We start from the raw sequence: 19690 nt of genomic DNA on the forward strand, positions 1-19690 counted from the left end.
CTCGAGCAACCCTGAATTCTCCATAATCCAGCAAAACGTATAAAGCCAGCCCTTCCCACCTCTAAACCAACCCCACCATGGTCTCTGCATCCTTCTTGATCGGCCTTAGTGCCTTCTCGGCTCGAGCCCTTGCCGGTGCCAAGACAGGCATCTTCAACAGCATCGACCACATCTCTGCTCCGGAAGACTGTCTGCCTGAAACACCCAGCTGGTCTGCTACGGTTGGATGGTCCATTTCCAAGGAAATGAACGTCAAGGAAGGCGACACTTTTGCCTTGCGCATGCCGTATGTGTACAAGTTCACCTCAGGCACCAGAAGCCTTGAGCTTGTGGCTGGTGATACCTCGTTTGCCAAATGTGAATTGTTCAGCGGGGACAATGTGGTTGATTTTTGTGAACTCCAGTGTACGGCGCTTGCGGCCGTGGAGAAGGTTTCTTCAGTCAAAGGCACGGTGGAATTTCCCTTCACCTTCAATGCTGGCATGCTGGGCGATTCCGTGAACTTGGCTGCCTCTACGATCTGGAAAGCAGGAAAGAACACTGTCACCTGGGCCGACGGCGAAAACAAATTATCCTGTGATGTTGACTTCACCGGCGGAAGCTCCTATGTGTTCAGCGGCAGCATCGAACACGGCGCCTACTTCTTGAGAAAAGCCGTTCTGCTCAACACCAACCAGCACTACGTTTTGGGCCCCAGTGCCATGCTGACGGCATGTCGGGCTACATTGAAATCGAAAACCCAGATTCCGGCGTCGAGCTCGACTGCAAGTCTGTGGCTGGTTCGGTTTCTGACCAGATCAACGAGTTCTACTTTCCTCAGTCTGCTGAGAAGTGCTCTGTGAATGTGGATGAATGCTCTGCCACCAAGGCCAAGCTTTCGTTTAGTGGCATTCCCGCTGGTTTCAGGCCTTTTTTGAACGTCAATGCTGCTATTCCCAAGAAGGATTTCCGTTCCTCCAACAGCTACTCTTACAAGTTCAGCTGTGGAGGTTTCATCTTGGAGGACTACCAGTCTACAAGCTGGTACATGTACAAGAACGGTGAAACCGGTGGTGACGGCGATTACAATGACATTGTGGTTACTACGGTTACTGGAAACTACGGCTGCCCTACTGCTGTGAATACGGTGACCGGTCCTTCTACGAATACCATTGTGGTGACTGTTCCACCTAGTGAGACCACTGATTCCCATGAGACCGATGGATTCCACAAGACTGACGAATTTGAGAGTGATGAATTCCACAAGACGGAAAGCGACTGTGACGATGGTTTTGACCACAAGACAGAGGACTGGGGTCATGAAACCGACCACTGGGATCATGAAACCGACCACTGGGGTCACAAGACTGAAAACTGGGAAACCGAGGACTGCCTGACCGAGTCTGGTTTTGACCACAAGACCGAGTGGGATCACAAGACTGAAGATTGGGGTCACAAGACCGAGTGGGACAAGACCGAGTCCTGGGGTTTTGAAACCGACTGTTCTGACGACTGGGGTCACAAGACCGACCATTGGGACCATAAGACCAAGACCTGGGACACAAGACAGACTCTTGGGAAACTGACCACCACGATACTGAGTCCTGGGAAATTGACACCGACTGTTCCACTGACTTTGACCACAAGACGTGGGAGACCGGTATTACTAAGTCCTGGGAAACCGGAAAGACTAAATCCTGGGAGACTGAACATACTGAATCTTGGGGCCACAAGACCGAATCCTGGGACATTGACACTGACTGCTCTACTGATGACCATAATACTGAGTCCTGGAACACCGACCACAAGACCGAATCCTGGGAAACCGACTGCACTGGTTCTGAAACCCACAAGACGGAGTCCTGGGAGACTAAAACCCGCTGTTCTTGTGGCTCCAAAAAGACTCATTCTGAAACCGACCACCACAATACTGAATCGTGGGAGACTGACTGTTCCACCTGGGAATCTGAAACTTCAACCAAGAACACTGTTTCCTGGCCAACTGAGACTGGCCACACTGGTGTCACCACTGATTCTGAGAGTTGTGATACTGGCGTTCCTACTACCTGGGTTCCTCCTGCTGAAACCACCAATTCCATTGTGACTGGTTCTGAGAGCTCTGAATCTTACCAGTACGGTAACAGTTCTACGAAGTGGAGCTCTGGGTTTGTGACAAAGTCTACTTACACCCACGGAACCACTGATTCTGAGGCCACTGAGTCCAAGGGTACCACTGAGTCCAAGGGTACTACTCAAACTGACGGTACTACCAAGATTGAAAGCACTTCTAAGACTTGGGGTACTACTGAGACCGACTTCACCCATTCTGAGGGAACTACTAAGACTGACTTTACCAATTCTGAGGGAACTACCGAAACTGAAGGAACTACCGAGACTGGCTTCACCCATTCTGAGGGCACTAGGACTGATTCGACCCACTCCGAAGGCACAACCCAAACTGGATCTACCCACTCTGAGGAAACCACAAACCAAGTTCCTTCAAACACTGTTCCCCAACCAGACTGTTCCACTGTCACCACCACATGGACCGGAACCGTCACTTCTACCACTACCGAGTGTGTTTCAGGAACCACCACTGTGGTTGTTCAGGTTCCTCCATCGCCAGTTACCACTGTCACCAAAACCACCGTGGGAACTGTCACCTTCACCACTACTGAGCCTTGTGAATCTGGAACCCAGACTGTTGTGGTTGGCATTCCTTCTGGTCATTCTGAAACTGAGACTTCTACTGAGGTGAGCCATGAAACAACCGAGACTGATGAAACCACTGAGTACCCAGTTCCCTCTGAAACCGAGGCTTCTGAAACCCACTCTGAAACAACCGAGTACTCTCACACTTCGGAGCATCAAGAAACCACTAAAAACAAAACCACTGAGAACCAGACTACCGACAACCATGAGACTGAACACCCAAAGACCTCTGACCACCCAGAAACCTTCACTTCAGAGCACGAGAATTCTGAAACCCCAGAGACCAGCTTGCCATCTGATACCCCTGGTGCGTCTGAAACTCCAGAATTCCCTATCGAGTCTGACCATCACGACACCGAGTCTACAAGTGTCTCTGTGGGAACAGTTGTCGGAACCACTTCTACTGGTTTGACTGAGGGTCCTTCTGAAACTGCTCCTGCTGGTGAAACCTCCCCAGCTCCTGTTTCAGGTTCTCCTTCTGAAAATGTCCCTGAGGCCTCTGAAACTCCAGTTGAAGGTTCTTCTGAAATCCCACACAACAGTGCCCCAGCTGAAACCGAGGATCACCACCACTCTTCCGCTCCTGAAACCACCCTCGTGGTGCAGAGAACCAGAACCTTGACCCTCGGTTCCAGCTCTATCGAAGAGACTTATGAAACCAGCATTGCAACTGCTATCCAAGATTTGGTTTCTCAGTCGTCTTCTCACCTTACTTCAGTGGCTGCTAAGGAAACATCGAGTGAAACTCCTGTTGCTTTCAGCTCTGCTGCTCCTTCTTCTCCAGCAGTTTCCACCTATGACGGTTCTGCTGCTTCTCATTCGATGAGTCTTTTTGCACTTGTTTTGCCATTGATTCACTTCTTTGTTTAATGACTCGGTTATTTCTTATTCTTCAATCGCCGTTTCGGCTTTCGTTCGCTACTTTATATTTAATGGAATTAATAATTTTCTAGTCATAGCGTAGACAGTGCTTACAAGAATGTAGCATACACTTTAATCAGTAACTTGGGGACAGAAACAGATTGAAGTAAAATAAGAATTGAGTGTGGGGGATCATTTATGGCAGTCCGTGATGCTCAATGGGTGGGGTTTGGTCAAATTTCATGCTGAAACTTCCCATTCATTGACTTCAAGAGCAGTCTAAGATTCCACCTCGGTACAGCAACGCCCCTTTTGCAAACCTTATCCGCTATTTGCCGTTGTACTTTGAGTTTTCACTATCACAAAAGACTCGCCCTTTCGATGCTATCCCCGGACTACGTCGAACAGCATGTGACACGGATAAACCTAGCGTCAGCTACAGTCCCCTTCGATTAACTTTGAAGCTGTAGCAACCATACATCACTATCCCTAGCCTAGGACACCCTAAAAAGCATTTCTGTTTCGTCTATACTCCTTTCATCGAAGTGTTCTTCTGTTGTCATGTATTATTTTCTTTTTCCTTTTCTTCATTGTCATCATCTGGTATATCTTACAAGCTGAGACAGACCAGCTTCGCTTGCAGTTGGAATAGCTGAAGGATGCGTAAACTTAGGGACCCTTGCAGTTACCCAGACTTTGAGACACGGAAAAACTAAATATCGGCAACATCAACCTTAACTGAATCGAATTTTATTTGCTATGTTGAATGAAATCAAAGTGGGAACCTTGGGGTTATTTCTCCTCTATCTCCTATTGCTGTTGAGGGAGATTTAAATACAACAGAATCATCGACCGCCAAATTGTTGAAGAAACGGCACGTCCGTAAAATAAAAGCTGTGCTTTGTTTCTCAAACCCGCGGGACTGATTAAGCAGCTCGGCTATTTCCGCCACAATTGCCATTGACCTTAGAGTTTTGATGAAAAGCACACCTGACAAAAGAGTGCCACAGCCTGAGCAAAAGGCGAGTAATTGAAAGCTCTTGAAAAGTCATTGTCGAAAAAATGTCTTGATATAACTGCACGCCAGTATGTCTGGCTCATTTAGGGCCACTCTAATAAATATCCGTTCCGCTTCTCAGGCCTCATCAAAGCTTAAAAAGCATAATGAGACATCTGTGCTTCTTAAACATTGCCAAGTGTAGCACGGTGCTTTGAGCAATTGCCAATTCTCCATAGCTCAATGTATAAATTGTGCTTTTTCCGCCACTGAGTTTTCTTCCCATGGTCTCTTTTTCCCTCTTGATCGGGCTTGGTGCCTTTTCTGCTCAAGCTCTTGCCGTTTCAGACTCTGCTGATTTTGATGATTTAAACACCAAAGCGGCCACCGATGAAACGAGCTCGTTGGCTGGATTGTCAGCTACTACCGTTACTGAAACCACTGTGGTAACTGTCACTCACACCTTCACCGAGCTCTGTGAATGTTCAACCGAACTGGATGGGGTCGGTTTCTCATCGGATCATTCTGAATCAGTTTCTTTGACCAAGGTGAGTCAAGGATCAACGGCTGAAAGCTCTGAAACGAGCACCTCTCGGTTCACACTGACTATTGAAAGCGGAGTTTCTAAGGTCAGTTCTGAAACAACGAAGTCCCCACACAATCAGGAAACAACTGAATCCAAGAGTACTGTGGAGACTGGCACTTCTGGTCACTCACTGAATTCCCAGCATCAAGAGACAATTGATTTCAATACAAGTGCAAGGAACAACACCTCTGAATACTTGCTTGCTTCTGAAACCGAGGCTTCTACCACTCATTCTGGTACTTCTAGGTACACCAAAAGTCTGGATCATCAAGAGACGACTGATACTCAATCAACAGACTTTGAGACAAAGACCACCCAATCTGATACAGAGGCTTCGGGGAGTCAATATGAGAAAAAGACGACTGAGAGTCAGTCTGAAACAAAGACTACTGCAAGCCACATTGTTGAAAGCCAGACTTCTGAAAAGCAAACTACGGATACTCTCACTTCTGAATGACCAGAAAATTCTGGTCATTCAAAAACGTCCGAAGAAACAGAGGCCTCAATCACCTCAAAAAGCAAGAGTTTCAGGCCTTCAGATACCAGTCTGAGTTCTGGAACTCCCCCTACTTCCAAAACACAAAGTGCCAGTGGTTCAAGCCATGTTTCTGAAAGCCCCTCTAGAGCCTCATTGAGCGAAACTCAATCAACAGCCTCTTCCGATTTAACAAGTGACTCGCTCACTTCTGAAACTACCTCCCGTGTCGTAATTGACACACTGTCTGTCGATTCCAACACCTTCGAAGAAATTAAGACTGACGTTCAAGAATGGGTGTCTGAGCCAACCAACTACCTTACTTCAGATCCAGGAAATGTTCCTACTCCAGGTATCTCAATATCTCATGGTTCTGCTGCTTCCCACTCAATTTGCCTATTTGCATTTGCGTTGCCTTTAATTCTGTTCCTTCTTTGATCAACTCGCTGTTTTAGACATCTTCGAAAGTTATTTTTTTTTCGTTCGCTTCATACATTTAATGGATTTCACCTCACTCAAAACCTGATTTCTCTAGATATGGCCAAGCCTACATCCCAATCAAACACTAGTATATTAAACGGGCCCTAGCAGAAATAAACTATCGCTAAATTAGATATCCTCAAGCATCAAGCATGCTGCGGCAGGCAGCATGTGGGTATAACAGAAAGATCACCGCGATCTTAGTACTCCTCCTCTTCCTCTGGGAAAGAGTCGGTGCCAACCTCCTCGTAATCTCTCTCCAAAGCAGCCAAGTCCTCTCTGGCCTCGGTGAACTCACCTTCCTCCATACCTTCACCAACGTACCAGTGCACGAAGGCTCTCTTGGAGTACATGAGGTCGAACTTCTTGTCGATTCTCTTCCAAGCCTCGGCAATGGCGGTGGTGTTGGACAACATACACACGGCTCTCTTGGCAGAGGCCAAATCGGAACCTTCAATAGCGGTAGGTGGCTGGTAGCAGATACCAATCTTGAAACCGGTAGGGCACCAGTCAACCAACTGGACGGTCTTCTTGGCCTTGATCTGGGCAACAGAGTTCTGGACGTCTCTGGTGACAACGTCACCTCTGTACAACAAACAGGTGGCCATGTACTTACCGACACGAGGGTCGCACTTGACCAACTGGTTACCTGGCTCGAAACAGGAGGCAGTGATCTCAGACACGGAGTTGGACTCGTGGTTGGCTCTGGTCTTGGAGAAGACAGGGGCGTAGGAGACCAAGGGGAAGTGGATTCTTGGGTAAGGCACCAAGTTCGTCTGGAACTCGTTCAAGTCGACGTTCAAGGAGCCATCGAATCTCAAGGAGGCGGTCACGGAGGAGACCACCTGCGCGATCAAGGAGTTCAAGGAGTTGAAGTTGGGTCTGGAGATGCCCAAGTTACGGCGGCACATGTCGTAGATGGCCTCGTTGTCAACCATGAAGGTACAGTCAGCGTGCTCCAAGGTGGTGTGGGTGGTCAAGACGGTGTTGTATGGCTCGACGACGGAGGTGGACACCTGGGGAGCTGGGTACACGGCGAACTCCAACTTGGACTTCTTACCGTAGTCAATGGACAACTGCTCCAAGAGCAAAGAGCCCAAACCGGAACCGGTACCACCGCCCAAGGAGTGGGTGAAGAGGAATCCCTGCAAGCCCTCGCACTGGTCGGACATTCTTCTGACTCTGTCCAACACGTCGTCCAAGATCTCTCTACCGACGGTGTAGTGACCACGGGCGTAGTTGTTGGCAGCGTCCTCCTTACCAGCAATCAACTGCTCTGGGTGGAACAAGTCCTTGTAGGCACCGGTACGGACCTCGTCAATCACATTAGGTTCCAAGTCCACGTACAAAGCTCTGGGCACGTACTTGCCCGAGCCGGTTTCCGAGAAAAAAGTAGAAAAACCTTCTTCGCCACCCTTGGGTCTGTCCAATCCTTCTTGAAGGTACCCGTCTGGTCTGATTCCATGTTCCTGGGAGTACAATTCCCAACACGCGTTACCGATCTGGCAACCGGCCTGGCCGACTGGACGTTAGTTAAATTCAAATTTTATCATATTCAATGCACATACCGTTAATACTGATGACCTCTCTCATTGGTTTTGCTGAGGTTTAGGGAGACTTTTTTGAGATTTGGTTTGTGAGTGTTTACCTATCGGTGCACGCACGACCCGCGAATATAATGTATGAGGTGCGTAAGGCAGGCGATTCAGTTATCGTCTATTTTCTCGATTCGGACGGGATCAAAATAGAAGGACATCCGTACACCAGCCTTATTGGGGCCCCAAACGGTTCAGATAAAGGTGGGTTGGGAGAGTTTTTTTGAGAGAGGAGTTTGTTGTTGGATTTCTGAGGGGGTAAAGATGGCCATTATTTAGTTTCTCTTCAAGAGCTCCATGGTGTGCGGGTTTATTTGAATGTTACTGGTGAGACTGTATTGTCAAAGAAGAGTTACTACAAATAGTTATCAAAAGTTGGGAAAGACAAGCTGCTTTTGATTGTCTCCTCATAACGAACATTCGATTTTTGTCTACTTTAGTTTTCTTTTTTGCAAAGTCAAGTGACTGGATTATCAGTGTATGGCTGACTTCTACAACTGGTGTCTATTTCGCAGCCATTTTTCCCAATTGGGCCAGAAACCGTTATCCAGAGATTAAGATGTACAATAGAAAATCGAAAAACGACCAGAGTTGCTTCTTTCCTTAGTAATCTCTTTCTAACGAGAATTTGTTTCTATTGATATACTTTGTTTATTGAGACCCTTCATCATCGTAACACTCAAGCTACTTCCTTCATCATCTCATCTCATATATACACCCAAAAGTGAAGGTGGTCACATCGCCTCCCTACAAAACAATCTATTTTCGTCTAGGGTGTTGAATATATGCGTCGCCTCCGGCGAGGGTTTCCTATAAATACAAGGCCGCGAGCACTATCCACCAATCTACTGCTTCACCTCGTACACTCTCTGGAACTTGTCGGTAATCTCCTTCAAGTAGTACACGCCGGCATCAATGTCGTCAAGCGAGCCGGTGGGCTTGTAGTCCTTCTTCAAGTGGATCTTCTCTCTCAACTCGATGGCATCAACATACTCCTGAGGAGTCTTTTGGGTTCTGCCGGCAAATAACTTGTGCTCCAAGTTCAACACCTTGGTGATGGCCGAGATGTCGCCCACAACGTTAAGCGACAAAAGGGTGGAGGCGAGACCGGAACCGTAAGAATAGACAGAAAGCTTCTTGCCTTGCAATTCCTCGTTGCCGACAAAGTACAAGATCGAAGCCAAAGAGGTCCAGCACGAGGCGGTGTACATGTTACCGGTGTTGGTGGCGACCTTCAAGGCTGGGGTGACTCTCTTGTTGGACTCTTCCTTGGCCAAGCCCAAGAACACCTTCTCCAAGTTTCTGTCGGTCAACGACTGCTCGTAGGAGATGTTGGAGACCTCCTCGAACACCTCAGGTGCAAGCTTGTCCTTGAAGGCGTCTGGGTTCGACCTGAAGTCGTTGTACAACATACGAGCGAAACACTTGGTCACCAACTTGCAGGTGGGGACGTGGAAAGCCGAGTAGTCAAAGTGGTCCAACACGCCGACGGTCTTGCCCTCCTGCTTGGTGATCTTCTTGGAGTAGTTGCGGTAGGCGTGGTCCAAGGACTTGGTGTAGCAGGTCAAGGAGAAGTGGCCATCGACAACTGGGTACTCAGAGGTGAAGTCGGGCTTGTAGAAGTCCCAGGCGTGTTCCATGTGGGAACCACGGGTGGCGTCAAACACCAAAGGAGCATCTGGGCCAATAAGAAGCGCCACAGAACCCACACCACCAGTAGGTCTGGCGGCACCTTGAGAATAGATGGCAATGTCACCAGCAACGACAATGGCGTCTCTGCCGTCCCAGGACAGCGACTCGATCCAGTTGACCGCGTTGATGACGGCAGAGGTACCACCGTAACACGCGTTGATGGTGTCGACACCTTCGATATCGTCGTTGTCGCCGAAAAGCTGCATCAACACGGACTTGACCGACTTGGACTTGTCCAAAAGGGTCTCTGTGCCGACCTCCAAACGACCGACGTTCTTAGGATCCACGTTGTAGTTCTTCAAAAGACGGGAGGTCACGGTCAAACAAAGCGAGTAGATGTCCTCTCTGTCTGAGACAAAGGCCATATTGGTCTGGCCCAAGCCAATGGTGTATTTGCCCTGGGGGATGTTGTCGAATTTTTCTAGCTCGGCCTGGTTGACATAGTTCTGAGGAACGTAGACCTCGATGGCCTTGATACCGATGTTGCTGGGCATTTCAGGAAAAAGTGTGGTTTGGAGAAAAAGTTGCAACCTAAACGAAGAAGTGGGCGAAATACGACGGCGCGTTGTGCAGGCGCGGCTGATTCTGCCCCACTTCACCAAGGGTATAAAAGGGGAAGGAGATCCGCTTGGACTTTTGGTTCCTTTTTTTTTTTTAAAAGGGGTGATTGGAAACGCCGTAGTCTGGTTTTTGGCTCTGGTGGCTGGTGCTTCCAAATACGCGGGTGCTCACTGGCTGCGAAAAGTGTCGGTTACGTGTAGCCGATGGAGGGTGGGTGCACTTTTCCAATAGAAGGACTTTATTGAATTTGTTGGTTTTCTTGATTTTCCTGAATTTGAATGTGGTCAATTTTTTATCGAGATCCAGGGCGGGCGGTGATTTTTCACTTGGTGATGTAATGGATTTCAGGACGGTTCATCATGTGAGGGTCCGCTCGGTATTTCGGCGAGACGTGTTAGTGCAGCAGAAAAATGTGTAGATAGTGGAAGGTCAAGTTTGGAGTGGAATTTGAGGGTTTAGAGCAAATTTGGGGTGAAATTTGAAAAAAGTGAGTAAAAGATGTTCATTGGCTGACTTGGTGGATATAGGAGAACCGGTGGTGATAGTCTGTAGCTCTGTTATGGTAATTTTCGAGAAAGAGTTGTTCGAAAGGTTTTTGAGTCATTTGGCAAGTTTCATGAATTTGGTGAAATGAACACTTCATGGCTTATTCTTACTTCTTTGACCCATACTGAGTTGAACTCGGATTCCGTTCTACCCAATGCCGTAATATAGAACTCGCTTCGATGAACCAATTGTCACACTCTCTTTGATATTTTCTCTCTTGCTTTGATATCTTCATTTATGCTTTCTATCTTCATTTATGTTTTCTACAATTTTTCTGAACTGATTTGAATTGGGCGCATGGTTCAAGAGGTTTGATGACCTCAATCGTGGATTAGGATTGATAGGCACATTCAATGGAAAGGATCGTTTTCGCTTTACAATGAGCTAGAGTTCGGCTCAAAACAAATGCATTGACGTTGAAATTCGTTGACTTTTACCCAAATCTCAAACCTTTGACTAGCCATCGTGTGAACTCGGCATTATTCAAATTCCGTTCTAACCTCGATCAATAGACTGCTACGCAACTGACTATCAAACCAAACAGTAGCAAATTGCTGATATGGCACATGGAAACGCAGTTATAAAAACTATTCAGTCAACCATCCGTTCCCTGGTTTAGTGCAATTGAAGCCAGCCCAAAAGACCCTGATCAATCTATAGTCTGTTAAGCTTTCCACAGTATTCGGAGCAAATATTGAAAATACAATATCTCTAAAATCAAGACTAGAAGCGAAAACTAAACGCAAACTCAACACCACCTAAAAGCCTCACCACCTTCAACCAACCACCAGACAGTCCCACCACACTCACCAAATCCCCAAGTTCAAACCCACCAATCAGAATCCCCCATTTTCTTAATTCCACCAAATCCCCAAATCCACAGCAAACGGACCTCCAAACACAACCACATAACTCCACACGCAGCAAGCCATACCGCATCAGGCAGCTAAGTGACACAGTCCAGCATTTGCCACCCCCTGGTACCAAACCTCAAACGATCAAAAGTCAAACCTCAAAAATCAAACCTCAAAAACCGCGCCTTAAAATCGAAAAACAAAACCAAAAACACAATTCACAATCCCTCAAAAGTATCTAGAAGCGGTATCTCGGAGAAACGCAGCCGAGTCGCTTACTGCGCCTGTATGCCGGCAAAAAACGGTCGCTCTCTCCACCTCCATTTCTTCCGAACCTCCTCCTTCAATTCCACAATGTCTGTGCCTGAGCTGCTTCAGCCGTTCACCACAAGGAAAACCATCCACAGAACATGGGCAGGCACGTTTTTCTGCAAGCCTCAGGCCATTTTCCAGCCTGAACTGGTGGAACAAATCCAGGAACTCATCAAGCAGGCGTCCAAGCTCAACAAAACAATCATGACCGTGGGCCTGGGCCACTCGCCTTCCGACTTGACCATGACCAACGAGTGGTTGTGCAATTTGGACAAGTTCGACAGGGTTTTGGGCCAGCAGGAGTACTACGGTCCTACGACGTCTGGAGCTGCCAAGGAGGTTAAATATGTTGATTTGACTGTCGAGGCGGGTATCCGTATCTACCAGTTGAACGAGTACTTGAAGAAGAGCAACTTGGCGATTCAGAATTTGGGCTCCATTTCCGACCAGTCGGTGGCGGGACTCATTTCTACAGGCACTCACGGTTCGTCTCAGTACCACGGATTGGTGTGTCAGCAGGTGGTGTCGATTGTGGTGGCTAACGCCGAGGGCAAGTTGGTGGAGTGCTCTTCTGTGAAAAACGAAAAGCTTTTCAGGGCTGCCCTCTTGTCGCTTGGCAAAATCGGTATCATCACTCAGGTCACCTTGAGAGCCGTGCCTAAGTACACCATCAAGTCGAAGCAGGAGATCATCAAATTCTCGACCTTGTTGCGCGAGTGGGACTCCATCTGGCTCGACTCGGAGTTTATCAGAATCTGGTGGTTCCCTTACTCGGGCAATTGCGTTTGCTGGAGAGCTTCCAAGTCCACAGACGCCTTGAGCGACCCTAGACCCTCGTGGTACGGCACTTTCTTCGGCAGGTTGTTTTACGAGTCGCTTTTGTGGGTTTCCGTGAACATCTACCCAAAACTCACGCCGTGGGTGGAGCGTTTCGTGTTCAGACAGCAGTACGGTGACGTCGAGACCCTTGGAAGTGGAGATATTGCCGTGCAAAACTCCGTCGAGGGCCTCAACATGGACTGCTTGTTTTCCCAGTTTGTCAACGAGTGGCTGGCGCCTTTGAAGGAGGGCATCAACGTTTTGACTGAGCTCAACGACAAGATCCAGGAGGCTGCCAAAAGCAACGATTTCTACGTCCATGCGCCTATCGAGGTCAGATGCTCCAATGTGACTTACACCGACAAGGCTTTTGTTGACGACGACGGCAAGCCTTCGTTGCATCCTCCTCAGAAGTGGTTGGCCACAAGAGACGCTGTCAGTGCTGGTCCTATCCACGGTAACAACTTGAGACCTTTCTTGGACAACTCGCCCGAGGGCTTGCCTTATGAAGACGACATCAAGAAGGTCACCAATGACCAATTGACGCTTTTCATCAACGCCACGATGTACAGACCTTTTGGTTTCAACGTGCCCACGCACTCTTGGTACCAGATTTTCGAGGATGCCATGACCAGAGCTGGAGGTAAGCCCCACTGGGCGAAAAACTTTATTGGATTGCCTGGCGACCACCACACCAAGGAGGACTTGAAGACGCAGTTGGATTTCGGCGGCAAGCAGTTCTACTCAATGCTTGGTTTTGATCCTGTGATGCAGAAGTGGTTTGGTCCCAGCTTGGAGGCCTACAACGACGTGAGGAGGGAAATGGACCCTAACGGTGTTTTCATGAGCGGCAAGCCCTGGGCCGTCAGAAACGGTATTTTGATTGAGTGACCGTTGAGATATTTGGTTGGTGACCTTTAGTTCGACCAGGGCATAGACGATTTATAAATTATGCTACTACAATGGAATGGCTGGACGCCAGTTGGCTTCCTAACTTATGCCTTTACTACTATACATTTATTTGAAGGGCGCCTTCAATGGGTCCACAACGGTACCCTGCTTGACAATGACTCTGGGCAATGTGGACTTCTGGAACGTGGCTCTCGAAGCCCACTCCTCGCCAATAGGCATCCGCAATGCTCTCTCGTACTGCTCTCTTGTTTCGTACGGGTGGGGCACATTGGCGGACTGGTACTTCAAATTATGCTTGTTGAGTCTTTCGTTGATGATCACATTGTCCTTGCCCTTGTCTTGTCTTGTGTCCTTGCGGGCCACGCCATCGACCTTTCTGACGTACTTCTTTTTGGGTTTCTGTGGCTGGTCGCTTCCTCCCCATGAGCCCCATCCGGGGAGCGTCATGTCCTCTTCCTTGTCGTCCTCTTCCTCTATAAGTCTTCTCTTTTCTTCCTGGAATTCGCTGACAACGTCGTCTCCGGCAAAAGCCTCCTTGATGAGTCCCAGCTGCTTGAACATGCGGTTGTCGGTTTCGTCGTCGTCGCTTTCGTTATCGCTGCCAAAAGCGTCGCCTTTCTTCACGTCCATGACCTGCTTCATATCGATCAAGGTCGTGGGCTCCTTAGTGCCGTTTTTCTTGCCGGATTTGCTCTTGTGCTTTTCGATCTTGTTGGCTGCTTTCAGAAGCTTCGACAGGTCTTCGGTGACGGTGGAGTACTTCTTTGATTTGGCGGAAACGTCGTTTTCGTCTGCAACCAACCACGGGTTCTCTTCAGCCTCGCTTTCGCTGCTTTCACTGTCGTTATCGCTCTTTGAGTCGAATCCCTCGAATTCGGATTCCTCCTTTTCTTCAACCTTGTGCTTCTTGGCTGGAGGCTCCTCGTCTTCGGTTTCTCTCTCACGAGCAGTACCCTTTTTGAGCCTGTTTTCCAAATTATCAGCCTCGTCGTCACGGTAGTCGTGAATCAACTCCTCGTCCAACTTCTCCATCTCCTCTCTGTTCTGTGCCACCTGTGGAGCGTAAACTCTTCTGCCGTCGTTCTTCACCTTGTTGATGGAGTTCTTTTCTGTGGAGCCGCCTTCAAACTCTTCAATACCGGTGCTGCTGTCGATACCCCTCAAGAACTCGAGCTCTTTCTTGTTCTCACGACGTTTGCGCTCCTCGGCGTTTCTCATGAAATCCATCGCCATAATGCCCTTACCGAGACCTTCTCTTTCAGCCTCATCGTCCTCGTCGTTCTCATACTCTTTCTCAATGTCCGAAACATCCTCGTCAGAAATCTCCCTGTCCAAACCCATCTGCTTGGCTCTCAAACGCTCGCCACTTCGGAGCATATCCTCCAATTCGGCTCTGCTCAGGGCATCCTTGGAAATGCCCAGTTTGATCATTTGCTTAGCCCACAGCGATTGGGTCTTGTGTCTCTGGGACATTCTCTCCTCGGCTCTCTTCATGTCGTGATCGTCAGGGTCCAGCTCGGCGTCAGAGCCTTCCACCAATTCGGCATCTCTCAAACGCTCTCTCTTCTTGATCTTTCTGTACTGCTTGGACTTGATTTTCTTGATCCGCTTGGCACGCTGCTCGTCTCTGAACATGAGTTCTCTCATTCTTCGGAGTTCCTGGGTACGCTTGAACATGTCTTCTTTGGAGAGCTTCGCAACGGCAATCTGCTCAAAGGTGGCTTCCTTGGATTCGTCCACAAGGGCACCGGCTTCAAGAAGACCGTGGATTTTGCTCTCGAGCTCGCTCCGGCTCTCCATTTCAGGAATGAAACGCATGTTTTCGTAAGCCTTTTCGGGGTCAATTTCCTCCTGTTCTTCCTGAGTAGCTGGACGAGCCAAAGGAAACTCAAGGTGGTCCGCTTCTTGCAACGTTCTCACGGTATCCTTCCACTTGTTGACCTCCTCCTTGGTGATTTCGTAGGCGGCCCTCCGGTCGTTTCTGACCTGGATCCGCTTCGGAAGCGGAACAGCCACAGGCTTGGCTTCTTCTTCCTTGTTGATCAAGTATGCATCGTCGGCGTCCTCGCCAACCCCACTAAGCATATCAGCGAGAGAAAGCGATTCTCCGCCAGTAGGCATTGCCAATTCGCTGGCTTCTCTGTTTTCGTTGATGAGGAAGCGGCGTTCAGTTGGCGCTTTGACCTTGGAGTTCACCGTGCTGAGCGTCAGCTTCAAGTCGACCTCGTCGTCGGAGAAACCGCCAAAAATGTCCTTTTCGTCCTCAGAGCCCTCGTCCGACCCAGAATCTTCTGAGCTCTCCTCGGATCCAGATTCCTCCGAACTCTCTTCAGAGCCAGATTCAGACCCACTCTCCATGGCATCGTCTAGAACAACCTCCTTGGACTTGCCCTTGGAGGAAGCCTTGTCCTTGTCGTCCAAGTCCCACGCTTCCGAAAGCGTCACCAACTGCGCCTCGTCCAAACTCTCGTATCCCTGGTCCTCTTCCTCCAGCTCCTCTCTGTATCCCAGCTTCTGCTGATCTCTGATTGTCTGAGAGAATTTCGAGTTCAAAACGTCGAATTCATCGTCCAGGCCGAGCGCCTCGTCGGAGTCAAGCTCCTCGTCGTCCAAATCTGACTCGGCGTCCTCCTTGTTCAAGAACTTCCTGGCATCAAGCACACCTTCTTTGAGCGGAAGGTCCTGGTCGTCGTCCAGGTCGGACTCGGGCTGGTTTTTGCCACGTGACTCGGCTCTTTCCGCTAGCTGGAACGCATCCTGGATTTTCTGCTGGGAACGGTTTTTTCCAGACCGTTTTTTCGCCATGCTTGTGGAGGGGTGTGTTTGAGCTCATCTCATCGTGATGGACCCCGGCATTTTTTGGATGTGGTCACGTGACCGGTGGGGGAGGAAGTGTGGGTTTTTTGAAGATTGGGGGATTGGTTTCTTTGAAATATGAAGCGGGATGAAATTTGTTTAATGAAATGTTGCCTTTTGCTACGTATTGGTTTGTTTGTGTGATTTGAGTGTGTTTGTGTGGACCCATTTGCTGCCATTTGCTGCATTTCGCAGCCAGTCTCGAGGTAGATACCGACAGAGAGCATATGGATTTTTTTTTTTTTTTTTTTTTTTTTTTTTTTGCAGAAATGAGGTCAATTGATGACTTCACTTCGTTTTTCTATAGTACAGATTTTGATAGGTCCCAGTGCCTTCAAATCAAGAGGACTGGTGGCTCTGCATCAGAATGTAGTACTACTGGATCGATAGAAACACTCATACTCACTCTCCAACCCTCTTCATTAAAACGCTATTCTATAAACTGAAATCTCTTGAGCAAAGTCGAAAAAGCTATAAATTCATGAAAACAACCTTCGATAAGATCTTACTATTCTCACTTTCCAGACCCTCAGGTTAGGTTCCCGAAAGTCTCGCCTTCATCGACCCCTAGTACATATCTGTCTAACAACCTTCTTCAACACTGCTTTGAAAAGCAAACACTATACGAAAATTATGTCTCAATCTACTGCGTCCAAATAACCACTTCCTCAATTGCATCCTTATATCAAATTATTCCATGGCTGACTTCCCTTGATTTGGTACCATAATGAACAAACGACAATACAGCACTATCTCAACCCAAAGCCAATTCCGTTCATCAAAGTACCAGCACCTCCACTACAACTACTCACTCCCCGGTTCGGCAATTTCGACAAAGTAGCTCCACATCAAACGTTTGACCTCTCCCCCATGCGACCACAGTAAGCACACTTTTACGCTGTATTGCACACTTTTCGAAAAACCATATCGTGACGGTTCAGCATTCAAAGGAATCTCTCCCTCAATAACAGCTGGAGGCACCCTCATGGCTCTAGCATATCGACTTCCTGTAACACCTTCGTTGAACTTACTCCAGTACAACACGGCGAGTTCATCTTTGCTGAATAATGGAGTCTCCTTTTTCGTTTGGATCCCCGCCGTCACTTTGGTCTGAATAAGAATAATCTCAAGTCGATGGATCTGAATCCTTATATCGTTTGTCGGTCTGACTCTTTTCATGTCGTGATAACTTAACGGCAAAACAAAAAGTAGACTCACAAATTCCGAGAGTTTCATTCCTGGCACCACTATGGCCTCGAGGCTCCAGTTTCGGGTCTGCCTGAAACGTCCATGTTCATTGTGTTTGAAAAGGACCGTGAGAGGAAACGATTCGTCTCCTGCTGGTACACTGTAGCTGGAGTATGTCCTCATGTAGTGGTAATTCTTTTCAAATGAGATGGCTTGGAGGTGATTTTTTCCAGATTTCACACAAGTAGAAGCATACGGCCCGTCCAAGTTGGTCATGTCACTTCCAGCAACAGGACGGTTCAAGATTCTGGAGGAAATCTTGTGGTTGTTTGGTGGGTCTTTAAGCAATTTAAGAAGATACTTCTTTGAGCTTTTTATGTTTTCAAGGAGGCCAGGGGGGTCGTCAATTTTAGCCAGAAACGTTTCGAGAGTGAGTAGATTTATGCTCCCGTGGGACTGAAACCTGTAGCGCTGGAATTTCCTCCCGACGTTTGTCAACTCTTTGTGGAAAAAAGATTTAATATCTCCTTTTCCCGTTGGCACCATCGTTTCCACATAAAGAGCCGTGTCTTGATTTGGTGACGTAGAAGACGATTCCTTATGCCTTTCCGACTGTTCTTGCGCTACGTGCAATTCCATGAACGTAGAGGTACTTATCGGGGGCATGCTTTTGCGGGTGAGTTTCATCGAGACCTTCAAGCCATAACTTCTTGTTAAATCCGCGGAATAGAAGGTCGGACCAAGGCTTGGAAGTCTGCACGCATAAGTCTTAGTCGGTAGTTTCAATGGCTTTCTAGAAACCCAAACCACCTCATGTGGGGCGTTTTCGAGTAACGTCATTTCCCGAGTTTCCTGTAACACACTGCCATGGTGATAAACGCTGACAAATTCCTGAAGCACGACGGAAACTTTCAGAATGAGAAAAGGCTCGCAATCTGCCATGTCTGTTGCCTGAAAAGTTAATGCTAAGAAATCTGATACCTCCATTCCTGGAGCCACAATCCGGCGGTGGTTATCCTGCTGAAAAAAGGGTGGAGGATTGAAATGTGCCTTCACTAGCAAAGAAGCTTCGTTGTTGATGCTGTAAAGAGAACTCATATTCATCTCAGAGTCCACGCCGTGAAGCAGATGTGACATTGGAAACTGGGGTCCAGGGAACAGCTCGGTTTCCTTTCCCACCGTGAAAAAACATCCTGCTGCTACTGGTGTGGGTATCACATAATCCGACCAGTCGAAGGTGAGCTGAGTGTTTCGAAGCTGAAACACAAGCATCTTGCTGTCTGGATGTGGGCCTGCTCCAAAGGAAGTGACACCGTTTCGACAAAGTGCATTTTCTATGGCAAGTGTCAGCTTTCCCTTGGAGTCAGTCCCTCTTTGAACTTGGATTTCAGAAACCAGGTGGTACTCTCCAGAGAGTTTGTAGCCCACTGACTTGAAAGAGTAGTATTTCTGGCTCGATACGTTTTGGATGTCCTCCCTGAACTGGTGAAAGTTGTTGCCGAAGCTTTTGAAAACGAAAAAAGTGTCCAATTTCGTGGTTTCTGTGGCTGGTTTGACTTTGGTGGGAGTTATCAGGAGCTTCATTTGTGTTTTTGCTTTGGTACCAGAGTAAGGATCCATCTATTTCTACTTCGAATGGATTTTATGACATTTATTAGTGTCATCACTCTTTCGGTCTTCATAAGCCTATAGTTACCTCGAGGTGAAAAAGGCATTTACAAGCCCCTCAACATACAACGATTCATTTTTACGCACCTTCATATTTTGATCTCGCAAAGCGTAGATGTTTTGGACATGCCTGTTTGGAATGATAGCGTGAGAGGTTATCAACTTGTGAGGAAATTGCCGATTAAGGTCATATCTTGGGCCAAAAACAAAATCTCGTGAGCATTCCATTAAGCCAGGACCGGCGTATCTGTAAACTGGTATCTATCAATTCAATTCAAGTTATTGAATGGACTCGCTCGTGACTGTGCATCGAAATCGAGAGTGGTCTACTTCAATTTTTCTTTTTTTTTTGTTAGATTCATCTGATTAAATGGAAAACACTATTTAACTTTACATAGAGAAAAAAACCATTATATCAGCTTCCATGCCTCCTTTTTTTTTTTTTTTTTTTTTTTTTGTTAGATTCATCTGATGCGATCAAAATTAGGAAACGATACTTCTTTGTGTCACTGAGTAGAAGAGAATCCGTGGCATTCAACACGGAAGCGATAGCACATGTAGAAACACCTCAATTTATTGCACGAAGTTTTGAAGATT

At 47.7% G+C, this 19690-nt stretch overlaps 6 protein-coding genes across 6 annotated transcripts; 3 read left to right on the forward strand and 3 right to left on the reverse strand. All coding sequences in view use genetic code 12, as the record gives it.

Annotated features, from left to right (window-relative positions):
* Positions 1-77: 77 nt before the first annotated feature.
* Positions 78-3561, forward strand: CXQ87_004557 (uncharacterized protein; the record flags this gene model as incomplete). Its single annotated transcript, XM_025482995.1, has 3 exons — positions 78-656; positions 698-1496; positions 1526-3561. 3 exons carry the CDS (start codon positions 78-80, stop codon positions 3559-3561), a joined length of 3414 nt encoding a protein of 1137 aa, XP_025337938.1.
* Positions 3562-4833: 1272 nt separating this feature from the next.
* Positions 4834-5592, forward strand: CXQ87_004558 (uncharacterized protein; the record flags this gene model as incomplete). Its single annotated transcript, XM_025482996.1, has 1 exon — positions 4834-5592. The coding sequence occupies one exon, from the start codon at positions 4834-4836 to the stop codon at positions 5590-5592; it is 759 nt and encodes a 252-aa protein (XP_025337939.1).
* A 698-nt stretch (positions 5593-6290) lies between these two features.
* On the reverse strand, positions 6291-7683 carry TUB1 (alpha-tubulin; the record flags this gene model as incomplete). Its single annotated transcript, XM_025482997.1, has 2 exons — positions 6291-7612; positions 7659-7683. The coding sequence occupies 2 exons, from the start codon at positions 7681-7683 to the stop codon at positions 6291-6293; spliced, it is 1347 nt and encodes a 448-aa protein (XP_025337940.1).
* An 847-nt stretch (positions 7684-8530) lies between these two features.
* Positions 8531-9871, reverse strand: ERG13 (hydroxymethylglutaryl-CoA synthase; the record flags this gene model as incomplete). Its single annotated transcript, XM_025482998.1, has 1 exon — positions 8531-9871. The coding sequence occupies one exon, from the start codon at positions 9869-9871 to the stop codon at positions 8531-8533; it is 1341 nt and encodes a 446-aa protein (XP_025337941.1).
* A 1821-nt stretch (positions 9872-11692) lies between these two features.
* On the forward strand, positions 11693-13360 carry ALO1 (D-arabinono-1,4-lactone oxidase; the record flags this gene model as incomplete). The annotated part of the gene is made up of 1 exon (XM_025482999.1): positions 11693-13360. One exon carries the CDS (start codon positions 11693-11695, stop codon positions 13358-13360), a length of 1668 nt encoding a protein of 555 aa, XP_025337942.1.
* A 126-nt stretch (positions 13361-13486) lies between these two features.
* On the reverse strand, positions 13487-19045 carry CXQ87_004562 (uncharacterized protein; the record flags this gene model as incomplete). Its single annotated transcript, XM_025483000.1, has 3 exons — positions 13487-16187; positions 17172-17881; positions 18407-19045. The coding sequence occupies 3 exons, from the start codon at positions 19043-19045 to the stop codon at positions 13487-13489; spliced, it is 4050 nt and encodes a 1349-aa protein (XP_025337943.1).
* Positions 19046-19690: the final 645 nt, after the last annotated feature.

The sequence above is a fragment of the Candidozyma duobushaemuli genome (assembly GCF_002926085.2).
Source record: "Candidozyma duobushaemuli strain B09383 chromosome Unknown E_B09383, whole genome shotgun sequence".
Taxonomy (NCBI): domain Eukaryota; kingdom Fungi; phylum Ascomycota; class Pichiomycetes; order Serinales; family Metschnikowiaceae; genus Candidozyma; species Candidozyma duobushaemuli.